Source organism: Planococcus citri, chromosome 1 (genome assembly GCF_950023065.1).
Source record: "Planococcus citri chromosome 1, ihPlaCitr1.1, whole genome shotgun sequence".
Lineage (NCBI taxonomy): Eukaryota > Metazoa > Arthropoda > Insecta > Hemiptera > Pseudococcidae > Planococcus > Planococcus citri.
In genome coordinates, this window is record NC_088677.1 from 54,350,331 (window position 1) to 54,364,430 (window position 14,100).

The 14,100-nt window shown below is 32.4% G+C and overlaps 4 protein-coding genes and 1 long non-coding RNA gene across 11 annotated transcripts in view; 4 read left to right on the forward strand and 1 right to left on the reverse strand.

Annotated features, from left to right (window-relative positions):
• Positions 1-472: 472 nt before the first annotated feature.
• On the forward strand, positions 473-1,367 carry LOC135832807 (uncharacterized). The gene is made up of 2 exons (XR_010556377.1): positions 473-760; positions 1,228-1,367. It is a non-coding gene; the product is annotated as an uncharacterized LOC135832807 (long non-coding RNA).
• Positions 1,368-1,413: 46 nt separating this feature from the next.
• Positions 1,414-4,698, forward strand: LOC135832804 (cilia- and flagella-associated protein 91-like). Its single transcript, XM_065346287.1, has 7 exons — positions 1,414-1,587; positions 1,676-1,752; positions 1,875-1,984; positions 2,067-2,141; positions 2,304-2,958; positions 3,985-4,153; positions 4,260-4,698. The coding sequence occupies exons 1-5, from the start codon at positions 1,518-1,520 to the stop codon at positions 2,686-2,688; spliced, it is 717 nt and encodes a 238-aa protein (XP_065202359.1). The 5' UTR covers positions 1,414-1,517; the 3' UTR covers positions 2,689-2,958; positions 3,985-4,153; positions 4,260-4,698.
• Positions 4,370-6,786, reverse strand: LOC135832800 (F-box only protein 28-like). The gene is made up of 7 exons (XM_065346279.1): positions 6,578-6,786; positions 6,326-6,432; positions 5,990-6,238; positions 5,542-5,746; positions 5,295-5,461; positions 5,006-5,216; positions 4,370-4,937 (listed from the first exon to the last, which is right to left on the reverse strand). Exons 2-7 carry the CDS (start codon positions 6,407-6,409, stop codon positions 4,777-4,779), a joined length of 1,077 nt encoding a protein of 358 aa, XP_065202351.1. The 5' UTR covers positions 6,410-6,432; positions 6,578-6,786; the 3' UTR covers positions 4,370-4,776.
• A 2,726-nt stretch (positions 6,787-9,512) lies between these two features.
• Positions 9,513-12,480, forward strand: LOC135832808 (F-box only protein 28-like). Of its 4 annotated transcripts, XM_065346292.1 has the most exons (8): positions 9,513-9,652; positions 10,061-10,290; positions 10,512-10,683; positions 10,760-11,008; positions 11,076-11,301; positions 11,381-11,547; positions 11,621-11,837; positions 11,911-12,480. In XM_065346292.1, the coding sequence occupies exons 3-8, from the start codon at positions 10,600-10,602 to the stop codon at positions 12,012-12,014; spliced, it is 1,047 nt and encodes a 348-aa protein (XP_065202364.1). In that variant the 5' UTR covers positions 9,513-9,652; positions 10,061-10,290; positions 10,512-10,599; the 3' UTR covers positions 12,015-12,480. The 4 variants fall into 4 exon arrangements, with proteins under 4 accessions (XP_065202364.1, XP_065202365.1, XP_065202366.1 ...); XM_065346293.1 differs by having other exon boundaries at positions 9,520-10,290; positions 10,548-10,683; XM_065346294.1 differs by having other exon boundaries at positions 9,520-10,177; positions 10,548-10,683.
• A 414-nt stretch (positions 12,481-12,894) lies between these two features.
• sm (smooth) overlaps positions 12,895-14,100 on the forward strand; it is a 104,022-nt gene continuing 102,816 nt past the window's right edge. For all 4 annotated transcript variants that reach the window (XM_065346295.1, XM_065346296.1, XM_065346297.1 and 1 more), the window contains exons 1-4: positions 12,895-13,206; positions 13,527-13,588; positions 13,779-13,845; positions 13,933-14,018. In XM_065346295.1, the coding sequence (XP_065202367.1) occupies positions 13,129-13,206; positions 13,527-13,588; positions 13,779-13,845; positions 13,933-14,018 (293 nt within the window). In that variant the 5' untranslated portion in view covers positions 12,895-13,128. The remainder of the gene's footprint in view (positions 13,207-13,526; positions 13,589-13,778; positions 13,846-13,932; positions 14,019-14,100) is intronic.

The window sequence follows — 14,100 nt, forward strand, 5'->3', positions numbered from 1 at the left end:
TTGATCAACGACCTTGAGAAAAATGTCGCGAAAGTACGACTAAAAAGCCAAAGAGCATTAGTGATAAGCTTTTGATAAGGCAGAGTGATAAGATGAAAGTTCGAAAATGAAAGTTTGAAAAATGAAATTTTGAAACTATTTCTCTTAATTTAATGAGTTCTAAAGATTATAACCCTTGTAAAAAATTTGCATGTAAAATACAGAAGTGTCTTCAGGGTAAGAATTAGCAAGTAGCGTTTACTTTAGCTGACCGATAAGTCATTTTCCTTGGTCAAGTTGGAAACCAAAAAGCTCAGTACTTCCTCAGGATATTCTAGTTTCTATTTTGATTTCAGAAAATGACTTCCGTGACGATAAATGTGAAGATGTAATTGAGGAATTACGTATCTGCTGTTCTAAGTTACAAGTTCCTACCACATCTTGTTCGGGAATAGGAAATCCATCTAGTCAACAGCGTAAAAATCTTGGAAGATAGAATTAATTCTTTTTACGATGGGTGTACGATATGATGATTGGGATAAACAAAGATATAAAACAACTAGATCTATGCCATGGTGGAATAAACACATTCGTAAAGCTCAGTACATTGGATGGGCAACTATATTCATTTGGGCATTTGGTGGCATTTATAAAATGTTATTCTTTCCTCCTAGGGAGATACAACTTCGCGCTATTGACCCGAGATATGCAGCATTAAGTGAAGACGCTGAGAGTTTTCGTAAAACCGTTCAACAACGTGAGGACGCTCTGTATACAAAAAGTAAGTTTCATCGAACTAATGGTGTAATTTTTATGTAGTAGCCTAGTAATTGGAAAATATACAATCACCCGGCGAAAAAGGAGATTTCAACGACAAAAACCCCTGAAGCAAAATCGATTTCTTTTTGGCCAAAAACGAAAAAGAGGAAGGCTATCAAAAGCTGAAAAAACGTTATAACTTCAATCATCCGTGATATTTTTCTATTTGTATTAAACTTGACTAAATGTATCTAATTTTCATTTTTTTTCAAAACGTAAAATTTGTCGTGTCAATATACTTTTGGACCGTGATTGCCATTTAAAATTTGTCGCGTGATTTTGCATGTACCGTGTGGCGTATTTCTCAGTCGTGAATGAATTACTTGTCGCTTAAACCACCTTTTTTTTGCCGTAACGAAAAATTATAGGTACCCTTAACGATTTTCATCTCATTGTAATATCAACGTGTTATTGCATTTTTATTTCCAGAAGAGAAATCAGAAAAGAAAGAAACGTGAATGCATGAAATACTTGATCAGACATTGATATTGTAGATAAAGGATAGTTATTTTATTTGAACATCTATTGTTGTGTTATCGTAATAAAATAATGTTTTTTCATTGACAGAATTATTTATTTAATTATCTCACCACTGAGCGAAAGTGGTCTCTTGGCAACCAACGCGTAGTGGTTGTCTAGGATACGTCAATTTCGTATTAATTGATATGTTTTTAACACCTATCATGTTTACTTAATTTTTGACCATTATTCCTACAAATATGAATCTCAATTATCCTGTCATTTCAAATCGAAATGTTACTGAATCAAGACCGTTTGATTTTATTTACGGTATGAATGAACTTCAAATTTGTAAGCTTGTAATGGAAATGAGTATCTACTTCAACATTAACTTTTTGTCAATTTCGAAAATATTTAGATCCAGAATACTGCATTCCGACTTCGAAAAATTTTTATCGATTAGCTGAAGATGCTCTTGAAGAAACAGCCGAACAGGTGAGTAAACAATATTTTGCCACTGTTTGGATTTTTCATTACAAAGTATTTTTGTGAGAATGTCACGTTTATATCTTTTTTGATTTCTGTACCTATTTCAATAATAATTTTATGTCATGTAGAACATTCGTCCGGTTTACCAATCGATGTTCAGTGATGTTCGCCGATTTCCTAAACATCAATTCATTTTTAAAACAGAAAGCTTACCTATTTCTTGGGAAGAAAAGCATAAGTAAACATTTGCTTAATTTAATCAACCAAAATTTTCCTGAAAAATCTGCTGATATTTTTTCACATTTGTTGTGAAATTGCAGAAAAGAAGAGACGATGAAATTATTTGAAAAAAATGATGAAGTTTGTGGTCGCGATCTTTACAAATTTGTTTCCAAGTTGGTACCCGCACCTACCTACTACAATTACTACATATATACTAGCGTACTATTTTACTGACTGTTTGGTTTCGAATCAGTGTTATTTCGTAAAAGTAAACTATTCTATCATTATATTGCTGCGATTTATAATTTGGAATTCGAAATCTCGATTTTGTTTAGATCGAACATCGACTCGCCAGTCAAAATGAGGTACGAAAACTATATGAATTCGTCGGCTCATAAAATTAGCATCAATAGTATTGGAGAAAGTAAAGCAACGAAAGTAAAATTAAAAGACTTCCCTGTAATCAAACAAAAAAATAAGTCTACGAAATCAACTCAGACTGACTATCGTGATTCAGAAACTCAAACTGATCCTTGGATTTCTCCTTACGATGAAAAATTGAATTCCTTATTATTTTTAAAACCTGGTAAGTTTATTAGGTACTCATACAAGTGGAGCCCAACTACTATAGTGCTGAGTGCTCCAATACCACTTGAAATTGAGAAATTTGTTGAAAAGACGTTTAAATTTTTGTGCAAGGTCATTTTTTATGCTAAATAATTCAACGTCAGCTTGCTTACTCACCGAAACTGTGTTTGAATTTTAATTTCACCTTCACGTACCTATTTACTTTTAAATAATCATAGTACCTAATAAGAAAAACTTCCAGAACAAGAATCACAAATTGAGTACGAAGTAGACACCGTAGAAGAGAAGAGAAAAATTAACGACTTGCAAAAATCTCTTTTAACAGTAGACAAACGTAATTTAAAAACTCAGATAGCAATTACGAAGAAAATTGAACATATAACATGGCTTGTAAAGGAAAAGGTACCTGCACACACAAAGTACAGGGTGGCCAGAAATATCGGGTACCCCTAAAAAAGTTTTCTAACTAAATACTTCGGTTGGTCACAGTGAATGATAATAATGATAACACATGATTGGTTGTTGGACTGGAGAGAAAACATTCCACCAATCATATGCATCTATTTCACGTTGCCAACCTATATTTTTAATGAAAAACTTTCTTAGGGGTACCCGATATTTCTGGCCACTCTGTATATCGTTGCTTTATTAGGAAAAGGTCGTAACTACATGAAAGTTGATTTCTCAGAAAATGCATTTTAATTTTTAAAGAGCATTCTATCAAGTACACTTGATAGTTTTAGATAAGGTAAGAGAACATTTGGTTATTGCAATCATTTTCCTGCTAATTTTCAAAATAAACATCCTGGTAGCACTGATTTTTCATTTTTTTATTTGAGGAACTCTGAACTGAAAAAAGTAAAATTCAACAAAGGAACTTTCACCTTAAGTCAAGCTTTTTTCATCAAAAGCCCATAAGAAATACACAGGAACGATATCCTTAAGGTGATGAGGTTGATTTTCTGCAATTTATCAGTGAAATTACGTGAAATTATGTGTTTATAATGACTTTTCTTACCAACAAATTACAAAAATCGAAAGAAATAGGTTCAATCTGAGAAACAATATCATTTAGAACCTTTTCATTGTAACGGTTTTGAAAACGTATATTTAAAACCATTTGTTTTCGGCTATTACGAGAACAAAAAACATCAAAATTCAATTTCAAGTGTTGCATCATGTAGAGGACAAAATTCTCTTTCCAATGATACCACTATCTCATTTTTTATAAAAATTGTAGTTACGACCTTTTCCTAATAAAGCAACGATATACATGTATATTCAATTTTTACAAACATGAAACATTAACCTGTATACCTACTTGAACATGTTATTAAGAAACATGCATCCATATTTTAATCTTCAAAATGAAGGTACGTGAAATTTTACTTTCATTTTTATAATTCTGTCAATTTTAATTCTGATCAGAAAATTGATTACATAAACACGACGCGAATGGAGCTGCAAGAAAAACTTTTTTACAAGAAATCCATCGAAACTCGAATGCATATCAAACAGCGAGAAGATTCGTGCAGAAATTTACAATCAGAATGGAAAAATAAAAAAATTGAAAATCTTTTACTTCATAAAGAAAGAGGTATTCAGTCTATACTTAAACAGTTAAACAATAAGTAGTTTTCTTGTTTTTCCACTTCTTTAGCAATTGATTATTAAATCATTTTATCGCGATGCTTTTTGTTCAGAATTGAGAAAATTGAAGCAAAATCACCAATCTGAAATACGTTCATTTTTTTTCAAAGCAAAATTTGAAGAAGAGCCGTATTCTACGTGTCGAAATAACCATTATACAAGCGAATTATATAATTTTTATTGAAATTTGAAATACAAAGATGTGTTTTTCTTTTTTAAATAAATGAACATGCTAATTTATTACGGATGTACATTATAGATACAAATGAAACTAACTCGTATTAATTGAACACAAATATTGTGCAAAATCGACTAAATCTAAATGTATTTGATTTCAAGTCACAAAAATGTGTTTCACGCTATCAAATTTATACTACATATTTTACAACAATATTAGTCCTCTACTTTGAAACTGATTTGTAAAAAAAAAAAAAGTAATAAAAAATAAACCAATAAATTCAAATATTTTATAAAACATAAGGTTGATTTTTGGCTTCCATACATCGCTATTAGGGACAAGTCTCGATAACTACGATCAGACATGGTAAAAGTTATATATTCAAGGAGTAATCACTGAGCAGTGAATAGATCAGAACTGGCGGGCGCGGTGTCCTGTTGAGATACAGTCCCTGAGTATTTTCTTTTTTTCGAGACCGATTCTTCAGCTTTTTCATCCGTACTAACTTTTTGTTTCGAGCCCGAAGGCGAATTAATATTGAATGGAACGCTCTCTAAAACAGGAAAACCCATTTATTACGATAAGAAAAAAATTAATACGGTAAAAACCGTGCTTTCATACCTTCAGGAGATATATCCATTAAGTTACTAAACTTCTGAGATACATTGTGTTTCCACTCATCGTGCTGTCTCTTCAAATCATTGATGACTGCTTCACTATTACTGAGACGAACAGATTGTTCGTTAATCGCTTCGGTCAATTCTTTAATCGATTTTCCTTGTTGGCGCACAATTTTCGTCAGCCTGGATAATTTTTTTCTTTCGACAGCTTCCTTCAAAAAGTAAAATGAAGCATATGAAAAAGAGAACTTTGAGATTAATAAAACATTTTTTGAAAACGTGGACCTTACTTTCTTTTTTTTATTTTTACAGCGAATGTCATCATTTTGGTATCGAGCGCAGTATTCTTTCACCATTTTTTCAATAGACTGTCGTTTTAATACTGAAGAGGGTTTCAAATGAAAATCATAATTACTAATTTCATTACTGGATGTAGACGCTAATTCATTGGATACATCTAAAACCGTTCCATATACAAGGTAATGCATTAAAAAAAATGTATCAAGTTATGCCATGAATTAGTATTTAATTGCTCACTAAAAACGGTGAATGTTCTTTGGGATGTAAGCGCAGCCATTTCTTTCTTTCGCAAATCTGGGGCAATTTTATCTTCGAAATATTCCATAGCCATAGTAGATACATCTCGTAGTTCTTGTAAAATCTGAAGTGGTGGCTGAGGTTCACAGCATCCGCTGAATATGTCGTCAAGAGATCTCATGACTCGAAACAGTTCATCAATGACCTGTGTTATTGGAAATGTAAAATTATTCATTTTAAAAATACTAATTCCAGACAACTACCTATCAATCATAGTGGCACATGAAGATTTACTAAAATGGTACAGTTATTGCCAGAGCTGGGAAACAGCGTAATTGTACGTCGAAAATATTTCTGACGCTTCAGAAAACAAGGATTAGTGTATGTAGGAATTTTTGAAAAACTTTTTGAAGCCCTTCTGAATACAACTGCTAATCACAATACCTACCTTTCCAGGAATGAAACAACATAGTTTCGTTTCGATAAATCTGCTAAATGCCATAGACAGCATAGACAATCGAGTTTCAATTGCGGTCAGAATATCGCATTTTTTTGATAGCGGATGTTTCCTTCTTTCAGATTCTCTTCGTGGAAGGAGCAATTTGACGGCTTTTAGAGAAGAACGCTGATATTCTTCAGCAGCATTGAATCCTTTGTTAAGCAAGTGCCATCCTAACTGGTTGAACTGTCTACAAATCTTTTGAAACCGTAAAGTTATTATTCCGTAAAGTTATTATTATGTAAAATACAACGACGAAAATGTCGAACTGGACGAAATACTTACTATTCGGTTTTTGGCAATTTCATCGTAACTCATGTAGGAGAAAATCTGTCTCAGGATGTGCTCAGGCAAATCAGTTAATATCATGACGTTCGAATTGGAAAACTAGCCTGTAACCAAAATCAGATACTCGAGTAATACATAAAATGCGAAGAATATACGGTAAACGTACGTAGGATCTTGAAAGCACTTCAAGATGTTATCATTAATAAGAATAGAGAGAGATACGTAAAAAAGTATCTGATTTGTACATACGTGAAAAACTACACAACTTGATTGAAATTTCACAAATTTGATGATGCATATACACACAAACACTAGGGAAAACACAAAGAAACTTGGGAATAAGCTCCGCCGAAGATGAATTCTTTAGCAATAAGTGCAATTTATGAGAAAATTTTTTAGTTTTTCCTGGTCACTTGTCAGCTTGTCAAAAATTTTTCCTTGATGATTTGTTTAGATTTTTTTCAAAGATGTGTAATGAATAGATTTGACACAGGGATTTAACATGTCACACATTTTTTTTCAATTTTTTTCAACATCGATAATCTCAGTTTTTTAACCGTAATTTGAGTTTACGTACACAAAAATGATGAAAAAGATTGAAACAAATAAAATTAATTATCATTAAATAATTAAAAATTACATCAAATTGTAAAATTAGTCAAAAAAGAAGAAAATAATAAAAGACGCAAACTCCCTGATTTTGTCGAAATTGAGGTCAAGTCCGGTTTGTTGACGTTGTCAGAAATTTTCTCCTCTACTCTTCCCAAAGTCCGTCGCAATCTAGGGAAGGCAACAACACAAAGTCTACCTTATCGGTCTACCCAGGAGAAAAATGTCGCCTACTACAAAAACCGGTATTTTCACGGCTCGTACTATTTGTATTTCTTTTCAATGCGTAATTTTGCGAGGAGGTACCGAATAATTTCAAGATTCAAAGTAGAGAATTGCAGAAATTTGAGTTTTACTCGAAATCAGTCTCGAGGAGCCCACAATTTTATTATACCATTTTAAAGCAATTTTTATGCTCTTTTCAACGGTATAATTTTTTTCGAAATCCTCAAACGCGATCGTGCTTAAAAACGTGAAAAACTGTGTAATTTTGAGGGGAAAAAGTTGTTTGACATGAATTAAAGAATTTTTTCTCAAAATTCACCTAGACGAGCCCAACATTTTTTTGTACCACATTATAGCAATTTTTATTCTCTTTCCAATGGTTTAATTTTTTTTAACGTCCAGGACAGTGAACTCGCTTAAAAAAGCGAACTTGGAGCAGAAAACTGCTCAGGAGAAAAATGTCTCTAATCCAGTAGACCACAGGTAGACACAGAAATAGATTTGAGTTTAACTCGAAATCCATCTCGAAAAGACTGCAATTTTATTATACCATTTTAAAGCATTTTTTATCCTCTTTTCAACGGTATAATTTTTTTCGAAATCCTCAAACGCGGTCGTGCTTAAAAACGTGAAAAACTGCCTAATTTTGAGAAAAATAAGTGGTTTGAGATTAATTAAACAATTTTTTCTCAAAATTCACCTCGACGAGCCCAACATTTCTTTGTACCATATTAAAGCAATTTTTATTCTCTTTTCAATGGTTTAATTTTTTTTAACTTCCATGACAGTGAACTCGCTTAAAAAAGCGAACTTAGAGCAGAAAACTGCTTAGGAGAAAAATGTCACCAATCCGGTAGACCATATAGGTAGACTGAGAATAGATTTGAGTTTTATTCGAAAACCATCTCGAGGAGCCCTCAATTTTTTACGTCATATTGAAGCATTTTTTCTCCTCTTTCCAGTGATATCATTTTTTTCAAAATCCTCACAATTTTTCATCGAGTAAATTGCATATTTACGAGATGAAAAAGGATGAAAAGAGGCCAACTGGCCATTATTTTGAATAAAATTCACCAAAATTCATTTTTAAGGGTACTGCTTGGTAGGAAATTTTTAGCACCACACAATGGTATCAAGATGAAAAAAATTCACCAAATAGTTTGCTCAAAACTGCAATTTTTCTATCTGAGCGCTGCATTTTCTATGAAAAAATTCAACTTGAAATAGGTAGCTTACTTTAGGTCACTTTTTATCAACTTTATACTTCGACTCGTCAGAACTTTTGAACCAGATGGACGACCCCCTTGTTTTATGGCGTCATTTTGTGCAGAATTTTATCAGCTTTCCAATGATATAAAAGTTTTTAAAATCCTCGAAATTTTTCATCAAGAAATTTGCAATTTTTCGAGATGTAAAAGGTTTTAGCTAGAAATTGAAGAGCTCAAGTAGGAATATTGCAGTTTTCAACGAATCATTCTGTGGATTTTTATTATTTTGGTATCGTTGTGTGGTGCTGAATTTTTTCTACCATCCTTATGCTCAAAAATGAATTTTGGTGAATTTTATTCAAAATAATGGCCATTTGGCCTCTTTTCATCGTTTTTCATCTCGTAAATATGCAATTTACTCGATGAAAAATTGTGAGGATTTTGAAAAAAATGATACCACTGGAAAGAGGAGAAAAATTGCTTTAATATGACGTAAAAAAATTGTAGTCTCCTCGAGATGGTTTTCGAGTAAAACTCAAATCTATTCTCAGTCTACCTATATGGTCTACCGGATTGGTGACATTTTTCTCCTGAGCAGTTTTCTGCTCCAAGTTCGCTTTTTTAAGCGAGTTCACTGTCCTGGACGTTAAAAAAATTAAACCATTGGAAAGAGAATAAAAATTGCTATAATGTGGTACAAAAAAATGTTGGGCTCGTCTAGGTGAATTTTGAGAAAAAATTCTTTAATTCATGTCAAACAACTTTTTCCCCTCAAAATTACACAGTTTTTCACGTTTTTAAGCACGATCGCGTTTGAGGATTTCGAAAAAAATTATACCGTTGAAAAGAGCATAAAAATTGCTTTAAAATGGTATAATAAAATTGTGGGCTCCTCGAGACTGATTTAGAGTAAAACTCAAATTTCTGCAATTCTCTACTTTGAATCTTGAAATTATTCGGTACCTCCTCGCAAAATTACGCATTGAAAAGAAATACAAATAGTACGAGCCGTGAAAATACCGGTTTTTGTAGTAGGCGACATTTTTCTCACGAGCGTCTCGAGAGCAAATATGTGTAACCAATCAGAAGCGAGTTCATTTTTATCTGTTGTCTCTCTTTCCTTCGTTGTTTACGTTTTGGACTTGTATTTTATTTTATGATGGTGTATTCGTATATATTTCTATATTTTTCTTTAAAAAAAGATAGAAATACGTTTTCCAACGTCGTTTTTTCGTCATACAATGTATCATATCATCACATTACGAATAATAAATGAATCAATGTAAGATAACTTTACTATCATGTTGAATAATTATTAAAGCTGTATCTACTAGTGTCAAAATTCAAAACGTGTAGTTCGAATTCTCAATAAAGATGATCGTTATGTGCTTGTGACGATATGGCTAATTAATACAAGTGTCATTTCGAATTCTCGATAAAGATGATCGTTAAGTGTTTGTGTTGTGACGATCATCTTCATTGAGAATTCGACGTTTTGAATTTTGATATTGATACTAGTTAAGTACGTACAGCTTTGATATCGTTTAATAATATTTAACGTTTACGGTTTAGTAAAGTTATGTTACATTGATTCATTTGTTATTTTATTTGTAATGTGATGATTTATACACATGTATGACAATAAATATACGAATTAATACGAATACACCATCATAAAATAAAATACAAGTCCAAAACGTAAACAACGGAACAAAGAGAGACAACAGATAAAAACTAACTCGCTTCTGATTGGTTACACATATTTGCTCTCGAGACGCTCGTTTTTTCTCCTGGGTAGACCGATAAGGTAGACTTTGTGTTGTTGCCTTCCCTAGATTGCGACGGACTTACTCTTCCCATCCTTTCAGCTGTAATCACCAAAATTCGAGGCTTCACTAGTGATTTTGGGGCAGGTAGAAGGTAGTAATTAAAGTTCAAGCTTCGGAACTTTTATTATTTCAGAAGAAATTGTTTGGTTTTGAGTAATACTTTGATTCTTAATGTTTCATTTTGTTGAATTGTTGCTTGTCGTCTGAAAAATCTCGAAATCTTTACGAAAAATAACACCTAAACAGAACATTATTTGCGTATCATATTGCTTTCAAATCATGTATTAACCTCATTATTTATGAATTATGTAGTTGAATGATTGATCATTCGTTCGTGTGATTGTGTAGTGTATCATAAAATTATCACCTATTCACCACAGACTCTCTCAAGTGAATCGTTATGTTGTTAACTGAACTACCTGAATTCGTTCTGGAGCACATCATTTCATTCCTCAATTACGATGAAATTGCTAAAAATCGAATAGTAAGTAAAGAACTTGTAATACTTATACCATGGTTACAAAATTGTGTACTGAAATTAATTGACGTGTTACTCGAAGGTATGTCAGCAGTTCAACCGGATAGGATGGTTTTTGCTAAATCGAGGATTCCACGCAGCTGAGAAGTATCAAAATTCTTCGCTCAAAGCCGTCAAGGCTCGTCTCCCACGTAGAGAATCGGAAAGAAAGAAACATCCGTTAGCCAAAAAATGTGATATACTATCAGCTATAGAAAGTCGCTTGAATATGCTGTCAATGGCTTTTGGTCGATTTATTGAAGCAAAATTATGCTGTTTTATTCCTGGAAAAGTACTCGTCATTATTTTTATCATTTATCTCGGTGTCATAGTGTGTTCTAATTACATCTTTTGTACAGGTTATCGATGAACTATTCTTTGTAATGAGGAATCTTGATAATAACTTGAAATCGAGCAAGGAACCTCATTCTCACTCGCCCTACTTTATTTTGCAAGAACTTCGAGATGTATCTACAATGGCTATTGAATACTTCGAGGATAAAATCGCTCCAGATTTGAGAAAAAAGGAAATGCTTGCTTTAACATCACACAGAGGATTTGCTTTTTTCAGCAAACAGTTCAATAGTACGTTTTATCTATTTCTGCCTGTAACTTTTAGAAAATACTTTGTTCAATTTTGTATTCATACAAGCTTCTTTTTTAGCTATAACAAATGATTTAGCACTCTCGACTAGCTTGGAATCAAGCAGTCATAATATTCATCTGAAGCCAGTCCCAGTTATAAAGCGACAGTCAATTAAAAAAATGGTAAAACAATGTTTCCTCCAGTATCGAAATGATGAAGCATATTGTAAAGCTAAGATAACGAAAGTAAGTTCTGTATGCATTCACCTGCAATGCACATTCGATAATTTTATTTTCACATCATGATTGATTTTTGTAGGATAACGAGCGACGAAGAAAATTACTGAGGCTCACAAAATTGGTGCGTCAACAAGGAAAATTAATCAAAGAATTGACCGAGACCAGTAGCGAGCAGTCTGCCAGATTGAGCAATAATGAAGCCATTATTAACGATCTAAAGAGACAGCTACACGAATGTAAACATAATTTCCCTCAGAAATTTTCTGAACTGATGGATGTCGATGTTTCTCCCGAAAGTAAGTTGAAAATGTATTTTCAAAATTCAAATGGGAATTCCTGATCTTAAACGTATTCTTTCGCTGATTCTAGGAAATGAATTCAGTATTAATTCCCCTTCTGGATCGATAGAAAAATCTTCGAATGATGAAGAAATCCAGGCATCGGCCAAGAAGAAACGAAAAAGCCAAAGTTGAAATTGATTTTAATTCTTCGCGATTTTTATTTTATATTAAGCATATAACTATTTATTTATTCAGTCGTTTTAACGTTGCAGTGAGTTACCCAGTTAATTGTTTATTTTAAATCACGGTGAGCAAAATTAGTGTGAAGGCCTGAGGAGACGTACAATTTGGTAAACTTTATGCCAGCTGGTACTGGTATTATTGAATATATAAAAGAGAAAAAAATGAATCAATGTTTCATTATTGAGACAAAAACGAATAAAATTTTTTTTGTATCTATTGTAAAGATGTGTGATTTTATATTAACGTTTATTTATTGTGTGAGAGATCAGTATTTTATTAAGTTAATGTTAATTCTGAATGGCGATAGTCATATTTTATCTTGTAAAAAAAAAGTAATCAACTTACAATCAAAAAGAAATAGAAAAGGGTTCGTATATTTTGTCAAAAATTATCAATAAAAGTTTAGACTAATTTACATTTGTGTAATGATTATTTCATTTCAATGAAACACAATTTTCAATTGCTTCTTCGTACTATCCATTCAATTACACGAAGTATCGTAACAGTTGTAGGTACGTAATTCAATTCATCACATTCCTGAGCTATTTCCGCCTTTGCATTTTTGTGATCTTGCATAAAAAATTGACTTTATTTAAAATATTATCGAGAGAGAGCTTTTATGGACGATTGGACGTTCCATGACGATTCCACTGACTATATAGGTAGTCAAGTCTCCAGCTAATCGACAGTTTATATTTTGAAGAAAGTTCAAAATTTTCGAAGTGAACTTTCAAGTTTCAACGCCTCAACGGAGCGTCTTGAAAAATGCGCTGCATCGTGCTGCTATACATGCGTCGTTTCTTGCATTAAAAATTTCCGTGGCCTGAAACGAGTACGCAGCAACACCGCACAGTAGTTCTAAACTTCTGATAGTGGGTCATTGTGATGTTTCTTTCGCCAGTGTTTATGTTTCGTTTTTACTAATAGTTCGTCGAATGGTGGTCGTATAATTTTTATCAGAGTAGTAATGGTTTTTGTAATTTCGTTTGCGTCGATTAAATAAATATTATGGAATTTAGTTCGTTATTATAAGTAGTGTTTTAATTTAATATTATATTCATTTATGGCGACATACAACGGAGATTCATCTCAGTCCAAACGTGCAAGAAATGATGATAAAGTATCGAACAATTTTCAGATAGTAAGGATATAGTATTTTATTTTATTTGTAATTTATAATTAGAACCGAATTTCCAGCAATTTTACAATTTTTATAAACCTCACGCACCGCTAATGATAACACTTCCACGATATCACCGCTCTTTATGAGATATTTACCTACTCGGCGAAAAAAAATCCATCGAAGTCATTTACACCTGTGGAATACTTATTTTGATTTTGATATATTTTTAGCTGCCGAATGCGGCATCTTTCCGTTTATATGTTTAGTACATTTATTGCTAATTTAATTGTCAAGTACTCCAATCAGCTGATAATTGAAGTTTACTTTTTATTTTGCAGAACTGTACTGAAACGAATAATACACCGAAAATTGATACTGCAATTGCTATAAGGCGTAAACGGTTAGTAAATTAACGAAGTATTTTACGTATACTTGAAATTTTCGCCGATAATAAGGGTCATAATGATAGCACACTTTCAAGTATCATACCAGCAACTATGTACTTGAAATCAACGTATGATAATGAGCTGAACAATGTTTCTGCAAATACGTTGCATTATTAAAATTCCTAATTCTGGTTTTGATTTCAGGCCAGATTTACCGCCTAATCATGTACTTTTATATACCATACTGAATCCTCGTTATCCAATTACAACGGTTGGTATTTTATATTTAAAAATTCATTCGTTTCAACTGATGTAGGTATTATAGTAAATTTCCATTATCGGTTTGGTTTTTTTCCAGGAGGTCATTAATACCATATCTTCGCCGGTTGGAAAAGTAAACCGTATCGTTATTTTTCGAAAGAGAGCCGTTCAAGCTATGGTCGAATATCCTTTAATAACATATATTTTTTTTTTAATTTCGTAATAAAAAATCTTTTACTAAAAAGAATCAAATAGTTAGAATAGC

What these genes read in the sequence shown, in the direction of transcription:
- LOC135832804 (XM_065346287.1), top strand. Translation starts at nt 1,518, where the DNA reads ATGAATCTCAATTATCCTGTCATTTCAAATCGAAATGTTACTGAATCA. An exon ending in ACCGTTTGATTTTATTTACG is followed by an intron (nt 1,588 to 1,675) that starts GTATGAATGAAC and finishes GAAAATATTTAG; the next exon opens with ATCCAGAATACTGCATTCCG. An exon ending in TCTTGGGAAGAAAAGCATAA is followed by an intron (nt 1,985 to 2,066) that starts GTAAACATTTGC and finishes GTGAAATTGCAG; the next exon opens with AAAAGAAGAGACGATGAAAT.
- LOC135832800 (XM_065346279.1), bottom strand. Translation starts at nt 6,409, where the DNA reads ATGATATTAACTGATTTGCCTGAGCACATCCTGAGACAGATTTTCTCC. An exon ending in GTTGTTTCATTCCTGGAAAG is followed by an intron (nt 5,747 to 5,989) that starts GTAGGTATTGTG and finishes CCAATAACACAG; the next exon opens with GTCATTGATGAACTGTTTCG. An exon ending in AAGAACATTCACCGTTTTTA is followed by an intron (nt 5,462 to 5,541) that starts GTGAGCAATTAA and finishes GAACGGTTTTAG; the next exon opens with ATGTATCCAATGAATTAGCG.
- LOC135832808 (XM_065346292.1), top strand. Translation starts at nt 10,600, where the DNA reads ATGTTGTTAACTGAACTACCTGAATTCGTTCTGGAGCACATCATTTCA. An exon ending in GCTGTTTTATTCCTGGAAAA is followed by an intron (nt 11,009 to 11,075) that starts GTACTCGTCATT and finishes TCTTTTGTACAG; the next exon opens with GTTATCGATGAACTATTCTT. An exon ending in TTTCAGCAAACAGTTCAATA is followed by an intron (nt 11,302 to 11,380) that starts GTACGTTTTATC and finishes CTTCTTTTTTAG; the next exon opens with CTATAACAAATGATTTAGCA.